Below are 20,843 nucleotides of genomic sequence, written 5' to 3'. Positions count from 1 at the left end.
GGGTCAGAGGTCCCAGCAGGGTCAGAGGTCCGGCAGGGTCAGAGGTCCGGCAGGGTCAGATCTGCTCTGGGTGAAGTTGGTCCTGTTGTTGAAGTCATGGTTTTGTAGGAGTTGTTTTCTGACATCATAGGATAGTAATAAGGGTCAGATGTGTCTGCCCTCTAACTCTGATAGGTGGTCATTTTTAAAGCTGCTGTATCTCTTCTCAGAAATAACAGGACAAAGGAACGTCCTGAATAACATCCCTCTTATTAAAAAATGTTTTATTACTGAAAACAACTATTTGACAACATTTGATTAGATGGAAGAATCTTCATCAACATAATTATTGTTTTTAATGAAGACTTTAGTTTATGTGAGAGATCATATGAAAATATTTATTCACCAAGTTTACTTTTATGGTAACTTTAACCGAAGATAAAAACTTCTTGTTCTGACATCTTTAGTCCATCATCTGCCTTCAAAGCGCAGAATAAAACCAGCAGAACCAACCTTGAGGCAGGATCGGATCCACAGCCCGACCCCCAGGATCATCATGTAGAGGCTCACGGTGATCATCAGCACTGCTGGAAGCGGGATGGCGAGCCCCCAGATCACCTGAAAAACACAACCAGCCATGTTCTGAGCTTCAGCAGAAGTGAGTCATTTAAAAACAAGTTTCTCACCTGCATGTTGTCTCTGAAGACTGTCACTGCACGGCCCAAATCTGACGGGAAAAAGGACAGAAAACCTTCTTATTATTTCACTGCGACTCATCAAACATCTGTCCCAATCTGCCCTGCTGTCTTCCTGAGTATTTTAACTCTTTGCTGTCAAAGTTGTCTTTTTCTTTTTAGTGAAATTATTTCCATTTTGTGCCTCCAAGCATGCTTTCTATATTTTATTCTCACTTTCATTCCTTTTTAAGCCTTTTTGTGTGTCGGGGTCTCATTATAGCACTGATCCACTTTATACCAAGAGACAAAACAATCCTTTCTTTAAAACGTAAAGATCAGACTTTTTATTTATAAAGGTCTTTACTGAGGATCAGGGGGGAAGCAGCACAAATTCACGACTAACAATCGAACCAAGATGAAAAAATAAACACCAATCTTAATCTTTAGATATGTTTCGTTGTTTAAGCAGCTGACTTCATCTAAAATCTGCTTCATTTTATTCAGGTGGCCAGCTGTCAGGTTGAATATCAGAAAATAAAAACCTGTAAGTAAATCACCAGGTTCAATAATTCCATCACGTTTCAGTAAGGTCACTTATTTTTCTAAAACAGGAGCTTTGATGAACAACTTACGTCAGGATCCGTTTTACGACTCAAAAAAACAACTTCCGGCTCAGCGAGAAACACCCGAACCCTGAAATAAACTCACATCCTTCACCTCTCGTCGCTAAATGTTAAATAAAAAACAGGCCGAGGATCGCGCCATGGCGGCGGAGAGCCGTTGCCATGGGAACAGACGGAAGCCTGGACGGCAATGAAAAGGCGAATTTAAAAACTCCTTTGGGAGATAATACGACTAAAAAATAACTGACCAAATTAATTAATATTGTTGTAATAATCAAAAGGTCCTACTTATGGTATAGCATAAACAATTCCCTTTTTTTCTTTGTTAAAAAATCTATTTGCATTGAATAAAGTGTTAACCTTTCCAATGTAGTTTTTACCACCAGATAAGGCAAAATAACAATTTACAAGAATGATCAAATTCATGTTTAAACCTGTAACTACAATCAGTGATCTCTGAGAACAGTACATAGTTGTGATAAGAAAAGGTTTAATTTGAACTCAAATTAAATTTAACACTTATAATACTGGTCATCTATTATCTCCATCTTATAGTTTTAAGACACTGGAAATGTTCCCACAGAACAGAATTAAAATACTGAAAATAAGTTTATCAGAAACATGTCATTTAGGAGTGGAACTGGCATCTTGCTGGATGGAGGAGTTTATGATCGTGCTCCTCGCCATCAGGCGAATAAAATCCAGGATGCCATTCATGGAAATGCTAAAGTTTTAAGTAAAACCACCCACACAGGACAAGTTTTATCAACTGCACAACTTTTATTGAACGAAAGGAAGAAATTGCAAAACTCTACTTTTCTTTTCATGGCTTAGATTTCTTATTGTTATCACTTCTGCATAACTAAACCATGTTTATAAATTATTGCATCTCAGGACATTTATGAGTTGTCCATCAGCACATAGAGTACCAGATGTTTTATGGGATCAAAGCAGAAAGCTGGTCGAGCACCAGAGAAGATCTCCGTTCTTGTCTTCATCTCACACAGTGAAATGGCTCAGCTTCACTTACAGGCTTCGCTTTAAATAAAGTAGGATCCCACCGGATTCTCAAGGATTTAAAACATAAAATTATAAAGGACAAAACCACGTTTTCTAGCAGTTAAAACTCCTGTGATAACCTTGAATATTTTTTAATTTCTTCCATCTGCCGACCAATAAATGAGGTCTGACCACCCCGATCCCCATGACAACACTGCACTCCAATATATGGAGACTCATCGTTTTATTGAAACACCTGAAGTACAAAACAAAAACGTTACATGAAAAGGTGCCTCCTTATTGTGGCACAAGGCCTAAAAAGCAAAAATAAAACAAAAAGAAAATAAACAGAGGGACATGGAAGGAGGAAGTGTGTGTGGGAGGGTCATCACCACTCGTCCCTGATGTTGTGTGGAGCTGCAGTGGCATGTCTTTGCAAGAGCGAGCCTGCCCCCCGGTGTCGTAGGGGGGGGGTGGTGTCACAGAGTCCCATGTTATTTAGAGGTAATTTACGTGTTAGCTAGGAGCTGACGGGGTTGCAAAGGGGGAGAGGGGGGAGGAGCAGAAACAGCAGCACATAGAGAGGGGGGGGGCGCTTGACAGCCTTCCAGGAGAGAAGGGGAGAGGGCTGCTGGCAGCTTCTAAAAGCCGTGGACTTTGAGCTGCTCCTCCTTGGCCAGGTCAATCTGCAGACAAGAAAACAAATCTCAAATCTATGCTGCTCACAACAAAACCACCTAAACCGGACCTCCTGACTGGCTTCCTGCTCACCTCAATCAGAAACTGGCAGATATTCTTACGCTGGTCTCCCTGAAGCTGGATCACTTCACCATACTCTGGGTGCTCAATCACTGTCCCATTGCAGGCAAACTTCTGTTGGAGCAAAATAAGGCTTTAAAAGCAAGAACACATTTTGATGGTTTTAATTTAGTGAAAGCTGGCAGCCTGCCACAGATGGCTCTCATCTGCTGGTAGGTTTTACCTTCTTGAAGGCCTTGACTAGCTTCTTTTTGTCATAGTCGGTTGCGATGCCCTGGACAGTGGTGAGGGTCTTCCTGCCGTTCCGCTGTTGGATTCTTATGTGGATGTAGTCCTCTGTCCCGGCTGGGAGGCGGTCATCACCCTTAGTTGCATCAGCAAAGGGGTCTGAAATGGAAGCAGCATTCAGAAAACAAAAACCAAGAGGAAAATCCCTGCACCATGACAGAACCACGTTAAATACGGCTCATTCCAGTCGTTTGGATAAGAAACGGTGGAATCAGCTTTTCAGCCGCTCGTTTCATTTGGAAGGGGTCGTGTTTCAAACGAACTGCGCAGCTGTGAAGGCTAAATATATGTGTAACTACACTTTTATACAGCAAACATAGAACAACAGAGTCATGACACAGTTACAACTAAACCCGTATGAACCATAAAGGAAATCCTAGTGTGGATTAAACTTAACGCGATTCTTTTACCGGAGCTAGCAGAGGTTAGCGTCATTCGGGCCTAATGGCGGATTTTTACCAGCGGCTTCAAAAACGGTAAAAATTTCGAGTCACGTCCGACACTTCAACAAATTACATTATCTAAACAGATTATTGGAGCCAGAATAATCAGTACCGTCATTAAAACACACCGACAAGCCCAAGAAGAGACAAAACTTCGACGCCAAGCTCCGGCGGATCTCGCCCTTCCCCCACCTCGCGTCGGGCCTCGCTTCGATCAAGGAAAAATAACACTTACCAAAGGTTTGGAGGTTCTGGATAGCGGACATACGATAGGATTTGATTTCCTTTCGGATAATAACTTGATTGATCAGCGGTTTGTCGGTTGACTTTGACTTATTTTTATTTGTTTTTGGAGGTCTGGCCTGTTCGCTAGGACCGCTGGTAAAGTATGCCTCGGTAGCTCTCACTAAATGGAGGCTTCAAGCTCGAAAACAAGGCTTTATAGTCCCGCCCCGAAACCGACGTCAGGACGTAAGTGACGCACGAACGAGACAAGGCCGGGAGCCACGCCCTGAAATATTTACTGGAAAAGGTGACGTCATTGTGTCAAACCGTAGAGCCATCCAAGCAACAGAAAAAGAACCAAAAACACTTTTGTAATTTATCATAAGATTTATTAATTTATTTACAAAAGTACCAATAAAAGGTTTTTACGTAGGTATTGTTGTAAATTAACAAAGTGATCTACTAGACACAAATTGACGTTCAAAAGATTAAAAAAGAATAAATTTTAACATAAATGTTTAAGTTGTAAAACAGTTAATTTGAACAAATCCTCAAAAATAATAATTGTATTTTTTATATATCCAGGATAGATTTTTTTGTGTAATCCAAAATACATTTGATCAAATAAAAACACAAATTATTATTATTATTTCTTAAATATTATAAGAGACAGTCTTATCAGTTCATCTACTTTTCAAAATGAAGTTTTACTACAAAAATATTACCTGTACAAACTTGAGGACCTTTTTCTTGATACGGTTTTATTATTTTATACATAAAAGTAAAGAATGTGGCATAGCAGCATTGTATTTACACTGAGTGAAAACATGAATAATGAAAGTAACATTTGTTGAAGGAATGCATATCACCCTCCGCCATGCATGCTAAAGTTTCACAGTAAATAAAGATCAGTTAGTGCTCAATGTGTGTGTTGGGGATGAGTCTCAGCTACTACCACTCCACATCTGTAAAACTGACTTAAAGCCATTTTTGTGTCTGCTAAGGTTACTTAGCTGTGGCGGCCATCTTGAATCGGGCTGAACAGTTAATCAGTTGTAGAAGTAAAACCAATGATTATTTGTAAAAGGTTTTCATGACTAGCGGTCGTTGTACCAGGGGTATGTTATTTTCAAGCATATTTCTCAAAACTAGGCCTAAGGACTCAGGGGTTACAATACATCTAGTGGTTCATTAGAAATTTTGCTAACACAAACATACATCTTTTATGGCAGTGAGCACTAATAAAATGACAAAATATTGCCATAATATTACACTTTTATTTTACATAAAAATTCATGACAAAAACATTTCAGTATTTTATCCAGCTTATGAATTTACTGAAGTTTCCAGTTTTCTGGAGCACCATTCAGGCACAAAAACCACATCTGAGTTTGTGTGTAGTGTCTTCTAACAGCCACAATCAAGAATAAAACAGCATTTTCAAAATAGTAAAACATTTTTAAAAAACGTATTTTATGAGCTGCAGATCCTCAGCCAAACCATCTAACAAGTATTATTCAGCTTAACTGAACTGATGTTCTGATGCTGGAAAACATCAGAGCTCTTGTCAGTTTCAAACTGATGTTTATGTAATAGATCCATGTCCTGTATTTCGTGTAGAATTCCCTCTGCCCAGCTTCACTTGTTTTCAGAGGGACTGAGCTCATCAGATTCTTCTTTTCCAGCTTCCTGTCCAGTCTTTTCTGGAGCCGTCTCCTTCTGAGCCTTCTTTCGAACGCTTCCAGAGAGACCCTGTTTGCTCAAACACCGCTGCACGGTGGACGTATGCACCACCACTCCTTCGCCTGCCAATCGTTCCTGCAGCTCCTTGGCTGTCATGTGGGGGTTCTCCGTGATCTTTCTGCCCAGATGATGAGCCAATTGTTCAGAAATCTTTCTTGGTCTTCCAGACCTTCTCTTGACTTCTACAGATCCTGTTGATTTCCACTTCCTGATGATGTGCCGAATGGTGGAGATTGAAAATCCAAAACGTTTTGATATCTTCTTATAGCCTTTCCCTCCCTTGTAGGCATCAACGAGCTTCATTTTCAGGTCGTAGCTCAGTTCGACAGATGCACCCATGGCTGCAGAACGTTAACACCAGGTTTGCCTGCTTAGGTCAGCCTGCAGAGAGAAGACAAAATCAATGATTTATAATATTGTCTGAAGGAAACCAGCAACAAACACAACAATTTAACCATAAATCATGTGACCTCTGACAAAAAAAGACATATCATGATCAATAATCCAAACTGATAAAATACCTACATTTTGATGTATAAACTGTAGAAGAAGTGTGTAAATGAGGTCTAAGAGTGTAGATGAACCATGTTGGTCAGCTGTGCTGGAGGCAGTTCTAGTTGAATTATGTGTAACCAACCTGGTAAACAAATAAATATGCAGAGATGTAGATATTCATACTGTACAACAATATAATTTGCAAGACGGTATATGTGTAGGCAATAATAAAAATACAGAATAATACTGACTACAGTATGTACATGTTGGAGCAGTAATATGCACTATATTTACACAGGTGGGACTCGCTCGTTAGCTAATTGCTCATGAGGTAGATGGATTGTGGGAAAAAGTTGTCTCTGATTTTGTTTTTGACGATGTTCTGCTATTAACATTCATAGCACTCTATTCCTGATCAAAATGCAGTTTGATGTAGACTCCCAGAACCTGCAGAAGTAGGAAGAACAGTAATAAAGCTGCTTTGTTGCCTCTGAAATGGAACCCTAAATAATTAGCATTTCAAACCCAATCAGTGCTCAGTGTGCTGTCAGATGATACCGAGCTGCTACAGCTGATGGACAGGAAACAGGAGAGGTGTCAGCTGAAATAATGGAAGAACTTTAAACTCCTTCAAGAGGCTCGTTCCAACAGGATAAAACACGTCCCGATGAATGTAACGGAACAAAAAGGGAAACGTTCAGGTAGAGTGAGGAAGAAGTCGAGCAACAAGATAACAATGTTTGAGAGGAAACTGTAAGAAATCATCTAAAAGAAACGGGACAAACACCAGCTTCCAGCAGGACTGTAGATGGAACATGCTGCAACATGAAGAGAAGCAGGACATGTCAGAGTCCCTGATGGCATGAGGCTGAACGTCACCTTCAGCTTTTTAATCAACGTTTTGTGTCAAATATATAATAAATAACAGCACTAAATATTGAACGCCACACAAAAAGTTCTGATTCATTATTTGTCAGGGGCTGCAGCTTTAAACTCATACTGAATTTTTTTTTGGAATTTAACATTTCAGATGTTTTGTTTATTAAACTTCTAATGCCATAACTTAATTTCATGTTTCTGCTCTACAGACACTTAAACTCCAAATATTCTACAAAGGTTCTGACAGGGAACACGCCTGGCTAACAGCTCTTAGTATTAAAGATGAACAGAAATATTTTCAGAACCAGAAAAACTCATATGATGATTCCTCAGTGATTCTTAAGAATAACAACATGAATTAGCTTAATGCAGGAATCTCTATGTAACGTTAGCTTGTTAGCACTCGACCTTTACTCGTTTCTTTCTTTTTTATCAGTTAAATAAAAACGACATACCACGGTTTGAAAGCTGTAAAAACAATTCTGTTTCTGAATCGTCTAAAGTGTTCAGTCAGGAAGCTATTTGTTGCTTCTACCGCCGACAACAAACTTTCCAGGCCTGAACAACCAAACATTAATGCCAGTACGTCCCAAACGTACGTCATGACGTCACCAACAGTCACGCTTGCCTTCACCCTTTGTGCTGCATTCAAAGACACCTGGGAACATCAAAATTTTGAACGTTTTAAAAGAAACCCAAATGTTTCGCTTGTTTATTTTAATTTTAGAAAGCTCTGCACAAATCAAATGAAAATAAAAATTAAATTCAAATTGAAATGTTCTCAGAAAAGGTCTGACTGCTTTTAACGTTTACAGCTCAGCGACTGAATGCCTTTTTGGCCAACAGTTTCATCGTGTTTGAGTACAAAAAGGTTTATCATTTATTTAAAGAACGTTAAATGGTAGTACATAGAGTATTATTCAACGTTAAAACATTGGAACACATTTATTTATTTTATTCTTGTATTTTTATGTTTATCTTTCACCGGAAGTTGTGTAGTTTTACTTTTAAGTTCCAGTTAGTTAGCTTTGGATTAGTATCCATAATAAGTTTATAATAGGCGTGGTTGAAAATGACTGGTATACATTATATTTTATGAAGCAGCTGGATTTCGATCATCGAAAACACCTGGATAAGGCTAAGCAGGTGAGCGCTTCCTGCCGCGCAGAGCGTTTATAGATCTGCGCTGCTACAAGCTAGCTGCTCGTCAGCTGATTCATTCACATGACTGCTGGTTTGTCCGGTTCAGAGCCACGGTTTGTCTTTACAGCAGACCTTACCGAACTTTAGGGATCATTGTGGGAGGATAAATGGAAAAGGATGTTGGATTTTTGATAAAGAACAAACTAGGCAGCTGAAAACAGCGAGGAGCAGCCACAGGGTGCGTGTTAGCCGAAGGTCCTCAGCAGACAGTTGGTGAGTTCTTTACTCGTGTTTGTTCTGATAGAGGTTCAAAAAAAAGGCTAAAAACCAAAGAGAGGTGATAGAGGTGGTTATGCATTCGCGTTCATTTTGTCTTGATTGTATTTTACACACCAAGGCCATGTCCCCCTTAGAAGAAGCGTTTTTGGGCTTATTTGCCAAGCTGTAAATGATAAAACACGTCGAGATCCTCTGGCAGAATAAATGTTTGATACATGATGTTATGTGATGTGTTTTATGTTAACTTATTAATGTATGCGATGTTCCTGCTTGTGTTTTATTATAAAGTAACACATTTAGATGAACTAGAGTCCTACTTACTCACAGTGACAAGTTAAATTTCCTCTAAGTAAACAGTTCTGATCTGTACTTCCTTCCTTTCAGGTTTTTTGAATTCACTTCCTCAAGGAATTGAAGAAATCCTTTAAAATGGGTCCAGAGGGGAAGAAGCTTTTAAACATCATTGTTCTGGGTTTTGGCTTTATGTTCATGTTCACTGCTTTTCAAACATGTGGCAACATCGAGGTGAGCTAGATTTAATGATCCTGGATCAGTTACAAACACTGCAACTTACAGTTAAAATATTCTTTTGTTTTTACAGCAAACAATCATAAAAAGCTTCAACAGCACAGAGTTTCATGGGAGCGGATATACAAGGTAAACTGCAGATAAATGAGCTCGCTCTAAGGTCATTTAGATCCAGACTAACTGAGACCTGCTGTCTCTGTTCAGGTGGAAAACAAAAAGTCCTGAATTAACTGAGCGGATTTCCTGAAGAAAAATGTCAGCTACATCAGTTTAGGTGAAACCTCTCTAACTTAGATTAATTTAGTTAAAAGACACGGAGCTTGTCTGTAAAAATCAACAAATATCATCAGCCAAATGATCAACGTTGACTTTGATGGAATTAGTTTAAGATTGTTGTGGGAATAAAGCTGCGTGTCTCAGAGGAACGGGGTTTGTTGATGTAAAGTGACTAAAGTTTGCTTAGAAACTCAACCCAGACGAACCTCAAGGTGCATTTCTATAAAAACAAAATCGACCCAGGACACCAGCTGCTTAGACAAAAACCTTTTCTACTTCACAGTGAATTAATGCCGTCATCCAGACGTTTCCACTGCTGGCCAACAGGCTGCACTGGAAATGCTACAGCTAGCTGCTGCTGCAGCTGTATGTGCTTGTAATTAGCCACAGAATCACATGTAAATAATTGTTTAATGCCAAAGTAATCGATGAAATAATGTTTGTAGAAAAAGCAAGGAAATGTTCATAAATTTTACTTTGAAGATTTAAACATTTTTCGGCTTTTCTGGATGGTTTTGTGTTTTCTTGGTGACTTTAGCTCCTTCAGACTTTTGATAACTTTAGTTCAGGAGTCCATAGTTTTAAGAGATTTAATTTTAATTTAGTTTATTTCAGAAAAACATTTTTTTATGGTGAGATTCACTACTCTGGAGTCAGACCTGCTCCTAAAATAAAAATGATTTAAAAAAAGAAGAAATCATTCTTTAGACAATAAACAACATGAAGGTCACAAAATGCTTCTATCTGTTCGAGTATTTCTACATTTTTAATGTAAATCTTTAGATATTTTTGATAATGTTTAAAGGTAGAACTTTAAAACAATACATTTTATTTTATGTAGAAGGTCTATCCCTTTTGTTAGTGTTTATTTTTTCTACAGGGATAAAACAACACAAATAACAACATAAAAATAAAAATAAACCCAAATATGTTGAAATAAAAGCACTGGGTTGCTCAGCCGTGTTTTTCCTGCAGATGTTTGCAGCGTTAAAGATTTTACAGCAACTTTCTGACAACTGACCCTGGCTTCTCGCTAACCTTCGCAGCATGGCCATCATTTATGGCGTTTTCTCTGCATCCAACCTGATGGCGCCCTCCGTGGTGACGGTCATCGGGCCCCAGCTCTCCATGTTCATCAGTGGTCTTCTATACAGGTGAATCTGCTGACGGACACACCTGAAGCCCATTAAACTAGACTCCTGACGAGTTTCTGCCTCGTTTCCTCCAGCGGTTACATCGCCATGTTCATCCACCCGCTGACGTGGAGCTTCTACACGGCGTCTGTGCTGGTTGGAGTCGCAGCAGCAGGTAACGAGGCGCTTCTGAACCAAAGCTTCTGTCTGTTTCTTCTCTCTGGTGTTAATCTGTGGTCTGCAGTTCTCTGGACAGCTCAGGGGAACGTGCTCGCCATCAACTCCAGCGACAGCACCATCGGCAGGAACAGCGGCATATTTTGGTCTCTGCTTCAGTTCAGGTAAACGTGTTTTTCCAACATCTGTAGCTCGGAGGCATAAAAAATTAAACCAAATATTTCAGAGAATAAAACTAGAACATTTCCAAAGAAACTTTGAAAGACACAAATGCAGCTACGGCTAAATATCAAGATACCAGACAAGTTCAATCTGTTGCCATGGTAACCACACACCTTAAAGGTGCAGTGTGGACGAGGTCACTGAGAACCCTCCTGACCCGGGCAGCAGAAGGTTCAGAACCTTCACTTCCTGTTCCAGTGGAAGTCAGTGGGAGTTTGACCTCTGACCTCTGAGAGAAACCCAGAGACACACTAAAGAAGTCTGGATGGAGAAACTGGAGAACAGTAATTTGTTTTTGTTTGCTCTTATTTCAAGAATCTTTCTCTTGTTTTTCTGCAGTTTGTTCTTTGGGAATCTCTACATCTACTGTGCGTGGCACGGACACGTGCACATCACGGGTATGAATCCAGCTGCCGTTAACAGCCTTCTGTTCGTATTTTTATCACCTGACTCATGTTTGTTTCCATCTCAGACAAAGACCGCCGGACGGTGTTCATCTCGCTCACGGTGATCAGTTTAGTTGGCTGCTTCCTCTTCTTCCTGATCCGGAAGCCCGACCCGGAACCTCTGTCTGGTTCCGAGGTGACGGAGTCGCTGCTGCAGACAGAATCTTCAGAAAGCTCCACGTCCAGGTGAGACGGTCCTGAACAACACCTGCTGCCTTGAAAGGTGGGCGATAATGTAACTGCTTGTGTGTGTCTGTTAGCAAAATATCCCATAATTTACTGGACAGAAACATTTAGAAAGTATTTGCTGGATGTACATCTGCTTAACTCCGTCAGTTTTATAGATAATTAGGTGTGGTAGTGGCTGAGAGTCATCCTAAACACTTCCTCTGAGGGCTAATCGCCTGCATGAGGTCTTTGTTTGAAAGCAGCAGGAGACTAGTTTTTACTTGGCTCAGTGTTCAGTTACGTCAGGCTGAGGTTCTTGGGACGTTTGGAAGTGGTGCTCTGTGTAAAATTACTCCAAAGCATCTGGATCCCACCAAAATTAAAACAAATCTTAGTTGAGAGATCTCCAACATTTCCTGAAAAGTTCATCAGAATCTGTTGGTTAGTTTTTAAGTCCAAACTGGAAAAAAGCTAATATCTTACCTGCTGCAGATAGAACTTTGACTGACCTCACTTTGGAGAAGTAGTTGTTCTAAACGGACTGATGAGCTAATGGCTAGTCTGAGCAGGACTAATGCCAAAGTAGACCGCTGTTGTTGATGTGAACTGTATTTTATAAACCTTTACATGGCATTCTGTGGTTATTTGCAGTAGCAGCTAGCTGTAGCACTTCCAGTATTTCTGCCATAATAAACATGTTCTTAGTTTAAATAAGTGTTTGCTGAGATCTGAGTTGGACCTACTTTGGTTCTGGTCCTGCTCAGACCAGCCATTAGCTCATCATTTCTGAGAGTTATCTGCAACAGGTAAGATATTAACAGTTCAGTCTGTTTCAACACAACCTTTAGGAAACGATGATGTCATAGTCCTGCGTCCAACCTGACCTACGACCCCAGTAATGTTGTTGTTGTTATTATTACAACAACAACAAACTAAGGTTATGAAGAAAAACTACGATACATCAAGAAAACATTAAAAAATCTGGGAAATGGGAAAAGGTTTAAAAGATGGACACCAGCTGTTCCTCTGGTCCCTGGGCCTGAAATCGTCCAACATGTCCTCGTATTTGGACACGTCCTCGTATTTGGACATGTCCTCATATTTGGACATGTCCTCGTATTTGGACACGTCCCTGTATTTGGACACATATTTGGACACGTCCACGTATTTGGACACGTCCTCATGTTTGGACACGTCCTCGTATTTAAACACGTCCTCGTATTTGGACACGTCCTTGTATTTGGACACGTCCCCTTATTTGGACACGTCCCCGTATTTGGACACGTCCCCATATTTGGACACGTCCACATATTTGGACACATATTTGGACACGTCCTCATGTTTGGACACGTCCTCGTATTTGGACACGTCCCCTTATTTGGACACGTCCCCTTATTTGGACACGTCCCCATATTTGGACATGTCCCCGTATTTGGACACGACCTTGTATTTGGACACATATTTGGACACTTCCTCATGTTTGGACACGTCCCCGTATTTAGACATGTCCTCGTATTTGGACACGTTTGGACACGTCCTCATGTTTGGACACGTCCTCGTATTTGGACACATGTGGACACGTCCCTATATTTGTACACATATTTGGACACGTCCTTGTATTTGGACACGTCCCCATATTTGGACACGTATTTGGACACATATTTGGACACGTCCTTGTATTTGGACACGTCCCCGTATTTGGACACATATTTGGACACGTCCTCGTATTTGGACACGTCCTCGTATTTGGACACATGTGGACATGTCCCTGTATTTGGACACATATTTGGACTTGTCCCTGTATTTGGACACGTCCTCGTATTTGGACACGTCCCCGTATTTGGACACATATTTGGACACGTCCTCGTATTTGGACACGTCCTCGTGTTTGGACACGTCCCCGTATTTGGACACATATTTGGACACGTCCTCGTATTTGGACACGTCCCCGTATTTGGACACATATTTGGACACGTCCTCGTGTTTGGACACGTCCTCGTATTTGGACACGTCCTTGTATTTGGACACGTCCCTGAATTCGGACACGTCCCCGTATTTGGACACGTCCTCGTATTTGGACACGTCCCTGTATTTGGACACGTATTTGGACACGTCCTCGTATTTGGACACATATTTGGACACGTCCTCGTATTTGGACACGTCCTCGTATTTGGACACGTCCCCATATTTGGACACATATTTGGACACGTTCTCGTATTTGGACACGTCCCCGTATTTGGACACATACTTGGACACGTCCTCGTGTTTGGATACGTCCTCGTATTTGGACACATATTTGGACACGTCCTCATATTTGGACACGTCCCCGAATTCGGACACGTCCCCGTATTTGGACACGTCCTCGTATTTGGACACGTCCTCGTATGCGGACACGTCCCAGTATTTGGAAACATATTTGGACACGTCCTCGTATTTGGACACGTCCCCGTATTTGGACACGTCCTCGTATTTGGACACATATTTGGACACGTCCTCATGTTTGGACACGTCCTCGTATTTGGACACGTCCTCGTATTTGGACACGTCCCCGTATTTGGACACATGTTTGGACACGTTCTCGTATTTGGACACGTCCCCATATTTGGACACGTATTTGTACACGTCCTTATATTTGGACACGTCCCCGTATTTGGACACATATTTGGACACGTCCTCGTATTTGGACATGTCTACATATTTGGACACGTCCTCATGTTTGGACATGTCCTCATGTTTGGACACGTCCTCGTATTTGGACACGTCCTCGTATTTGGACACGTCCCCGTATTTGGACACATATTTGGACACGTCCCCATATTTGGACACGTATTTGGACACATATTTGGACACGTCCCCGTATTTGGACACGTCAGCAGCATGAAGGTCAGCCTGGTCTGCTCTGGGTTTGTTCCTGTTTCTCCTCATGTTGTCAGTGTGCAGCGTCTGCTCCACGCGTTGTCTTGTCACAGCGCCACCCGCAGGCCCGGCAGAGGTACTGCAGCAGGTGGGTCGTTTCCTGTGTTTCCGTCAGGATGAAACCTTCGTAGGAAGGCGCCGGGGGCCTGAAAACTTAAAAACTTCATACTTTGTGTTTAAAATATTGGTGCTGATGCTGCGATCACTCAAAAATAAAATCTGTGAGATAAACCTTACATTTTTTTTCCAAGTTTAATTCTCAAACCAAACTAAAACTGGGCTTGAGTTTTTAATCATTTGAGAGAAATATTATTCAGTTATAATTAAAAAAGAAAACAATCAGGGCTAAAGTCATAAAGATCAATGATTCTTGAGTCAGAAATTTAAGATAAACACAAAAACTTTTGATGTCAAATAATTATAATTTCCACCAAAGTCCAGCCTAAAACTATTAAATCCTAAAATCTCCCGTGAATTTGGATTGTTTTGTCTTTCAAATGTTGGATGTTGAGTTCAGAGGACAGATTAATCCGTTCATCAGTCCTGTTCGACCCGCGGGACCAGGAGACAACCTCCTTTTCTTTCTTTGTCTCTGAAACGGCTGAGACAACGGTTGCCACGACAACAGAGACCAGTTTAAGCCAGTCAGGATTTTAAACATTCAGACGTTTTCTGAGTGAGGTGGGAGATTTGGAACAAAATGTTGATGCAGTTTTCGTTTCTGCAGCTCGTCTCACTCAGGCCTCTGCTCTCGGGCTCTCGATGCTTTTGGTAAGCTCTAAAAAACTAAAACCAGAAACTTTACTTTATAATCTGCATCTGACGTCTGCGGTTCTTCTGTTTGCAGTCAAAGCCTGTAAAATGTTTGTGACTAAAGAAATGCTGCTGCTGAGCGTCTCCATCGGATACACGGGTGAGTTTCAGGTTTTTACCAAGTCTGAATGTGAACAAGACTAAACCCAACAGTCACTAGATTTTAAATGTTCTGGGAAAATAAAGATAAAATCTGGTTTCAGATCTGTTTTTATCTGGTTTTAAAAGTGGTGCTGCACCAGAGATACTCTGAAGTCAAACAGAAACAGAGCTTTCTCTTTATTGTCTAATCAGAATTTGTGACATTGTGAAGGATCCAAAATGGCCGCCAAAACGAGAGCAATGTCAACAAACACGTGTGTCGATGAGAATGAAATGATGTAGGTCTTCAGATCCACAAAGTCAACCCCTGAAGCCAATGGAAGCAGAAGGAGGCAGAGGAGAGCCAGAAGTCTGCAGGAAGCTGAAGTTAGGACAATGGGGATTGGACAGATGGATTGTCAACATCCAGGCCTGGAACATCCTGTCTTTAGAAAATATCAGAACGATACTCATGTAAAAGTAAAACATGGTTGAGAATTAAAACCAGCACAATAAGATGCTGTAGGATCCAGACTGGAAGGAGCTGAAGCTTCAGGGAAATCAGGATATGTGCACTTTAATTCTAAATGATCCAAATTATTGCTTAGACGTGAAATATCAGTTAATCACATACATTTAGTGATTAAGACAGACACATTATGCATTTCTGGTATAAAAAGCAAAGCCAGAGAGTCTCAGTGTGAACATAGATTTACCATGTGTTAATAAGGTAGTTTTTCTTGATAAATTGACTAAATTCTCATAAGATTGTATACTGTAGGGTTTCTTACGAATGGAAGGATAATCCAGACGTTTATAGGTACAGTTATAACATGTGTTATAACACACACACGACTCAGACATGCTGCTACAACAAGATGACTGATTCCAGTTTTGATAATGGCAGCGATTGTCCACTGGGTCAGGCGATCATGTGACCCGGGCTCCCTCTCAGATGAAGATGGAAGCTGGTTTTTACAGATGGATGTTTGGGATTCAGGACAATCGGATCGACTCTGTTTGATAGGAAGTCCCAGAACCTTGTCTGATCTCTGAATGTCTCTGCGGCGTCGACAGGCCTGGAGCTCACCTTTTACAGCGGTGTGTACGGGACGTGTATCGGAGCCATGAACCTCTTTGGAACTGATGCAAAGAGTCTGATTGGGATCTCAGGTATTTGCATCGGCGTTGGGGAGATCTTAGGTGAGTCCTTTCATATATGATGCAGTGTCCTGTGGAGGCTCTGCACAGAGAACCGTGCTGATCCAGCAGTTTCTGTCTGCCGTTTGACCAGGAGGGGGCGTCTTTGGGATGCTGAACAAAAGCAACCGCTTCGGCAGGAATCCGGTGGTTCTGCTGGGACTCATCACTCATTTTGTTGCTTTTTTCCTAATTTTCCTCAACATTGCGAGTGATGCTCCACTGGCCCCCGAGGAAGGAACAGACCTCCAGGCTTTCATCGCCCCCAGGTAAAAAAATGTTGGCTTTTTAACAGTTAAACACGTGACTGATTTGACTTCATTGTGCTGTTGTGTAAAACTTCAGATTTAGTCGGCTCAAAGTACGGCAGGCTGTTTGACCATAAAATCACATCACCGTCCTGTCTCTCTTTACTGCATTAGATTTCAATAGTAGCATTTCTCTTCATCACAATAACGCGCTTATTGATCAGGACTGAAATTAAAGATATTTACAGTCACATTATTACAACGAGATATCAATTTAGGATCATTTCAATTACAATTTCTTTCAAAGCAGATAAAACCTTTTATGTCAAAGTGTAATCAAATTTCTACAGAGAAACAGCAATTAAATAAACATAGGTAATGTAAAATACATGACTGCATAAATATTCACCCCCTTTAAAGTGACTGTCCCAGTTCAATCAGAGAAAAGATGATTAAAGTGGAAGTCAGTATGGATCCAAAAGAAGTTCTAAGGCCCTAAAACTCGCAGGAGTTCTGTTAATCCATCAAGAAATGGAAGGAATATGGGACGTGTGCAGGCTGTCCTCGCAGCCTGAGAGACGAGGAGGACAGTGAGACACACCTGGGAGCTGTCTGAAGGACTGTCCTCCAGGACTTCTCCGTGTTTTGTGGGACTCTTTTAACGAGCCCTTGACCCTGGAAGACCAGCCCTGCAGAGTCCGCTAAGACCAGGTTGTTGTTGCTGGGTTAGGGTTATTGTTATTGGTTCTTTACAACAGGTAGAAAAAAACAAACTGACTTACTCGTATTCTTACACCTGAAGTAAACATTTTCAGAATTACGATACAAAATGACTTTATACCTAAAATCACATCAAGATGATGTTGCCTTTAAAAGCTGTTTGTTGTTTTTGACCCTGTGTCAGTGTCGGCGTGGCGTTGCTGTGCAGCTTCCTGCTCGGTCTGGGAGACAGCTGCTTCAACACGCAGCTGCTCAGCATCATCGGCTTCCTGTTCCGGGACAACAGCGCTCCTGCCTTCGCCGTCTTCAAGTTCATCCAGGTGATGACGCCCGGAGGAGGTTTTAAACTCCGGAGAGAATCTTTGCTTCAGTCTGATTAACATGTTGCTGTTTCCTCTGCAGTCCATCATGGCTGCCGTGGCCTTCTTCTACAGTAACTACCTGCTGCTTCACTGGCAGCTGCTCATCCTCGTCATCCTCGGCTTCCTGGGCTCCATCTCCTTCTTTGCAGTGGAGCTGATTGCAGAGTCCAGGAGGCAGGACTCAAACTATGGCAGCATCTGAAACAAGACCATCAGACCTCAGCCTGAGGAGCCCGGGGTCCCCCCCTCAGCCTGAGGGGACCGGGGTCCCCCCCTCGGCCTGAGGAGCCCGGGGTCCCCCCCTCGGCCTGAGGGGACCGGGGTCCCCCCCTCAGCCTGAGGAGCCCGGGGTCCCCCCCTCAGCCTGAGGGGACCGGGGTCCCCCCTCGGCCTGAGGATCTCATGGAGGTTGAGGTGTGAGACTCTGAGGCTCTTATCGTGATCTCAGTTTTTCTTCGGCTCGGTAGGATTTCCTCGATCAGTTGTACTTTCAGCCTCTTCAGCTTTATCAACCAATAATTTCTTTAAACACATTCTGTTTGATGGGTGGAGGGAAAATATCCAGCAATATTGATCTTCTGCAGATCTTGAGAGGAAAAACTGCCGAGTTTTGTTGTTTGCTGCATCCAACCAGACAGAAACCCCCAAACAAGCTTTTCCTGTATCCTTTAAACATTCACCAAAAATGTTACAGTTAGAGACAAATGATCCATTTTAAGACTTGATCTTATTCTTTATAGTTTTCTTCCAAGCAGCTAGTTAAAAGCGGTTTCAATGAACAGTTCAGAAACTGTAAATAAATAAATAAAAAGAACATTCCCTAGAAAATGTTCAGCTGCAAGGACTAAAACTGAGGGAAAAAGCAGCCTAAGTCCAAATAAATAAAACTGGTTAAATGCCAACCAGCTGCCAAAAAACACACCTAAGGATGGAATAATTCCAAAAAACGCTTTCAGCTCCGTATTGATGACGGTTCTGCCCTCTGAGTTTATCTCTGATTTCTGATGACCTTTGACCTGTGAGACTTTCTCACCTCAGATGATCCAAACATGACGGGAAATCAGAAATTTGCTTCTGTTTTTTAATTTAGTGACGACAGTTTTAGTGTCGCAGGGAACATGAGGTGACTGGGTGATGTGATTTCGAAAGGATTCAGCCTGTGGAAGGGGTTGGATGATGTAGATAATCCTGAGGACTTCAGATATTTTAAACAAATAATGTTTAAAAAGATGAGTTCATATATTTGAATAATACTACCCTCCTCTTTTCAGAGGATTTTAATTTAAGAATGCTACATTTATTCCTTCCCTTTTTGAACATCTTTCATTTTCTGTAAAAAAGAAGCCTGTTTATCTGACTAATCGGCTAATTAAAGACCTAAAGATGCTATTTGCTGAGCTATAGCCATTTTTATGTTGCTTAAGGTCAAGTAGAGAACATCTAAAGTACGTTTATTTTCCCTACAATCTGTCCAATAATTCACTAGATATTTTGCTGACAGAAGACAAACCAGCACTGTTACAAAGGCGTCACATGACTTTAAACATCTTTTCCATCCGAGCTGCTGCAAACAGAGATTTAAAAAAATAAACCTCAACAATATTTTTATTTAAAAATTAAATTGTAAATGGTGACTGGGGGCAGCATCTTAAATGATAATAACAAATAATTATGATAACGTGACTCCCTGGTTTGATTCTGGAGCAGAAGGTGTTTCCATTCAAAGAATTCCCTGAATTCTTCTTTAAAATAAAATAAATAAAAGCTTATTAATTCAACTATATGAACTCATTTTTATATTTATGTTAATGTGTTAAATAATCTTATTTTAGAACAAAAGTCCACTTTAAAAATGATAAATCTTCCCACCACAATAAAAATCATCTTTGGCACTTTTTGGTTAAAAATCTACAAATTTCACTAATGAAATATTTAAATGTTTATTGACTTAAATCCATTCCTCAGATTAAATCTGATCTGAAGCTAAATCAGCTGAAAGATAAATTAAGGTCCAGTTTCATGTTTGACAAAGAGCAACTTTTCTAAAATACAGATTATTGTTTGTTAATTTATTGCTTGTTAGGATAAAAAGGGAAATCAACCATAAGGTGATTTGTTTTATAGTTGAATGTAGTAATTCTGAAGGACACTCAAGGTTTCATTTGCTTGTTTTATTATCAATAAAACATTTAGAAGATTTGATGTGTGTTTTATAAACTAAATGAACTGTATTAATATAGCACCTTTCTAAGAACCAGGCTGAAAGCCCCTAACAGCCTTTACTCCATGTCTCCTAAGCTGAGCCGAATAAATCGACATGTTTCATCCACGAGGAACAGGTAAACCAGCATCTTTTAAAAGTTTTTTTAAAAGCTGTACTGACTCGGTTATTGTGGGTAAAAACTGGAGGAATGACTCAGTTTAGTCACATTTTCTTCAGTAAATGAGGAATCTGCTCATTATCGCCCACTGATGAAGGCAAAGCCAAACAATAATGTTTGTGTCCGTGCACGCATGTGTCCTCAGCCACAGAAACACAAAAATAGCTTCAGATCAGATTGTGTGGTAGTAGCTGAGAGTCATCCTCAACACTAACAGGTCGTGCTCGTTATCACAATATTACACAAGATCGCACAGAATGTTGTTAATATTTGACCAACGTGGCCACAACAAAAATAATTCACACTATATTTTATCATTCTCACATTAACCTGCAGGGGGCGCCGCTGCTCGAGTTTCTGTTTGTAAATAAATACAAAAATAAAAATGGCTCCCAGCCCTAACCCTGCAGGGGGGTGGAGCCTGTTTGTTGTTTCCGTGGCGAAATAATCCAGGGATGTCCTGATCATTGGCAGCAGATGTGTGTGTTTGTTTGTGTGTGTGTCTCTGTGTGTGTGTTTGTGTGTCTGTGTCTCTGTGTGTGTGTTTGTGTGTCTGTGTCTCTGTGTGTCTGTGTCTCTGTGTGTGTGTGTGTCTGTGTGTCTGTGTGTGTGTCTGTGTGTGTCTCTGTGTGTGTGTTCT

General features: G+C 41.0%; 3 protein-coding genes and 1 long non-coding RNA gene across 5 annotated transcripts in view; 1 reads left to right on the top strand and 3 right to left on the bottom strand.

The window, feature by feature from the left end:
* si:ch211-198p11.6 overlaps positions 1-1,514 on the bottom strand; it is a 5,987-nt gene extending 4,473 nt beyond the window's left edge. Inside the window, exons 1-3 of one of the 2 annotated variants that reach the window (XM_037978817.1) lie at positions 1,289-1,476; positions 666-706; positions 493-597 (exon numbers count right to left, since the gene is read on the bottom strand). In XM_037978817.1, the coding sequence (XP_037834745.1) occupies positions 493-597; positions 666-671 (111 nt within the window). In that variant the 5' untranslated portion in view covers positions 672-706; positions 1,289-1,476. Of the gene's footprint in view, positions 1-492; positions 707-1,288 lie in introns of both variants that reach the window. The other variant, XM_037978816.1, reaches the window with a different exon arrangement.
* A 974-nt stretch (positions 1,515-2,488) lies between these two features.
* On the bottom strand, positions 2,489-4,194 carry eif1 (eukaryotic translation initiation factor 1). Its single transcript, XM_017438299.3, has 4 exons — positions 4,004-4,194; positions 3,261-3,424; positions 3,050-3,151; positions 2,489-2,964 (listed from the first exon to the last, which is right to left on the bottom strand). Exons 1-4 carry the CDS (start codon positions 4,032-4,034, stop codon positions 2,920-2,922), a joined length of 342 nt encoding a protein of 113 aa, XP_017293788.1. The 5' UTR covers positions 4,035-4,194; the 3' UTR covers positions 2,489-2,919.
* A 549-nt stretch (positions 4,195-4,743) lies between these two features.
* LOC108249125 lies at positions 4,744-7,717 on the bottom strand. Its single transcript, XR_001809188.3, has 3 exons — positions 7,566-7,717; positions 6,262-6,373; positions 4,744-6,117 (listed from the first exon to the last, which is right to left on the bottom strand). It is a non-coding gene; the product is annotated as an uncharacterized LOC108249125 (long non-coding RNA).
* Positions 7,718-8,314: 597 nt separating this feature from the next.
* Positions 8,315-20,024, top strand: mfsd11 (major facilitator superfamily domain containing 11). Its single transcript, XM_017438298.3, has 14 exons — positions 8,315-8,526; positions 8,917-9,057; positions 9,134-9,189; positions 10,383-10,490; positions 10,565-10,644; positions 10,714-10,810; positions 11,208-11,266; positions 11,341-11,500; positions 15,126-15,169; positions 15,246-15,311; positions 16,370-16,495; positions 16,587-16,761; positions 17,645-17,780; positions 17,863-20,024. Exons 2-14 carry the CDS (start codon positions 8,962-8,964, stop codon positions 18,022-18,024), a joined length of 1,365 nt encoding a protein of 454 aa, XP_017293787.1. The 5' UTR covers positions 8,315-8,526; positions 8,917-8,961; the 3' UTR covers positions 18,025-20,024.
* Positions 20,025-20,843: the final 819 nt, after the last annotated feature.

This window comes from Kryptolebias marmoratus, linkage group LG12 (genome assembly GCF_001649575.2).
Source record: "Kryptolebias marmoratus isolate JLee-2015 linkage group LG12, ASM164957v2, whole genome shotgun sequence".
Classification (NCBI taxonomy): Eukaryota; Metazoa; Chordata; class Actinopteri; order Cyprinodontiformes; family Rivulidae; genus Kryptolebias; species Kryptolebias marmoratus.
The sequence above is the reverse complement of the archived record's forward strand: the minus strand, read 5'-3'. Positions and strand labels throughout refer to the sequence as shown.

Excerpts from the sequence above, each read along its gene's own strand:
- eif1 (XM_017438299.3), bottom strand. The coding sequence starts at position 4,034 with ATGTCCGCTATCCAGAACCTCCAAACCTTTG. Across the intron at positions 3,425-4,003 it reads CCAGAACCTCCAAACCTTTG|ACCCCTTTGCTGATGCAACT; the intron begins GTAAGTGTTATT and ends CTTCCATTTCAG. Across the intron at positions 2,965-3,049 it reads TCTGCCAGTTTCTGATTGAG|ATTGACCTGGCCAAGGAGGA; the intron begins GTGAGCAGGAAG and ends TCTTGTCTGCAG.
- mfsd11 (XM_017438298.3), top strand. The coding sequence starts at position 8,962 with ATGGGTCCAGAGGGGAAGAAGCTTTTAAACATCATTGTTCTGGGTTTT. Across the intron at positions 11,267-11,340 it reads CGGACACGTGCACATCACGG|ACAAAGACCGCCGGACGGTG; the intron begins GTATGAATCCAG and ends TTTCCATCTCAG. Across the intron at positions 11,501-15,125 it reads TCAGAAAGCTCCACGTCCAG|CTCGTCTCACTCAGGCCTCT; the intron begins GTGAGACGGTCC and ends TCGTTTCTGCAG.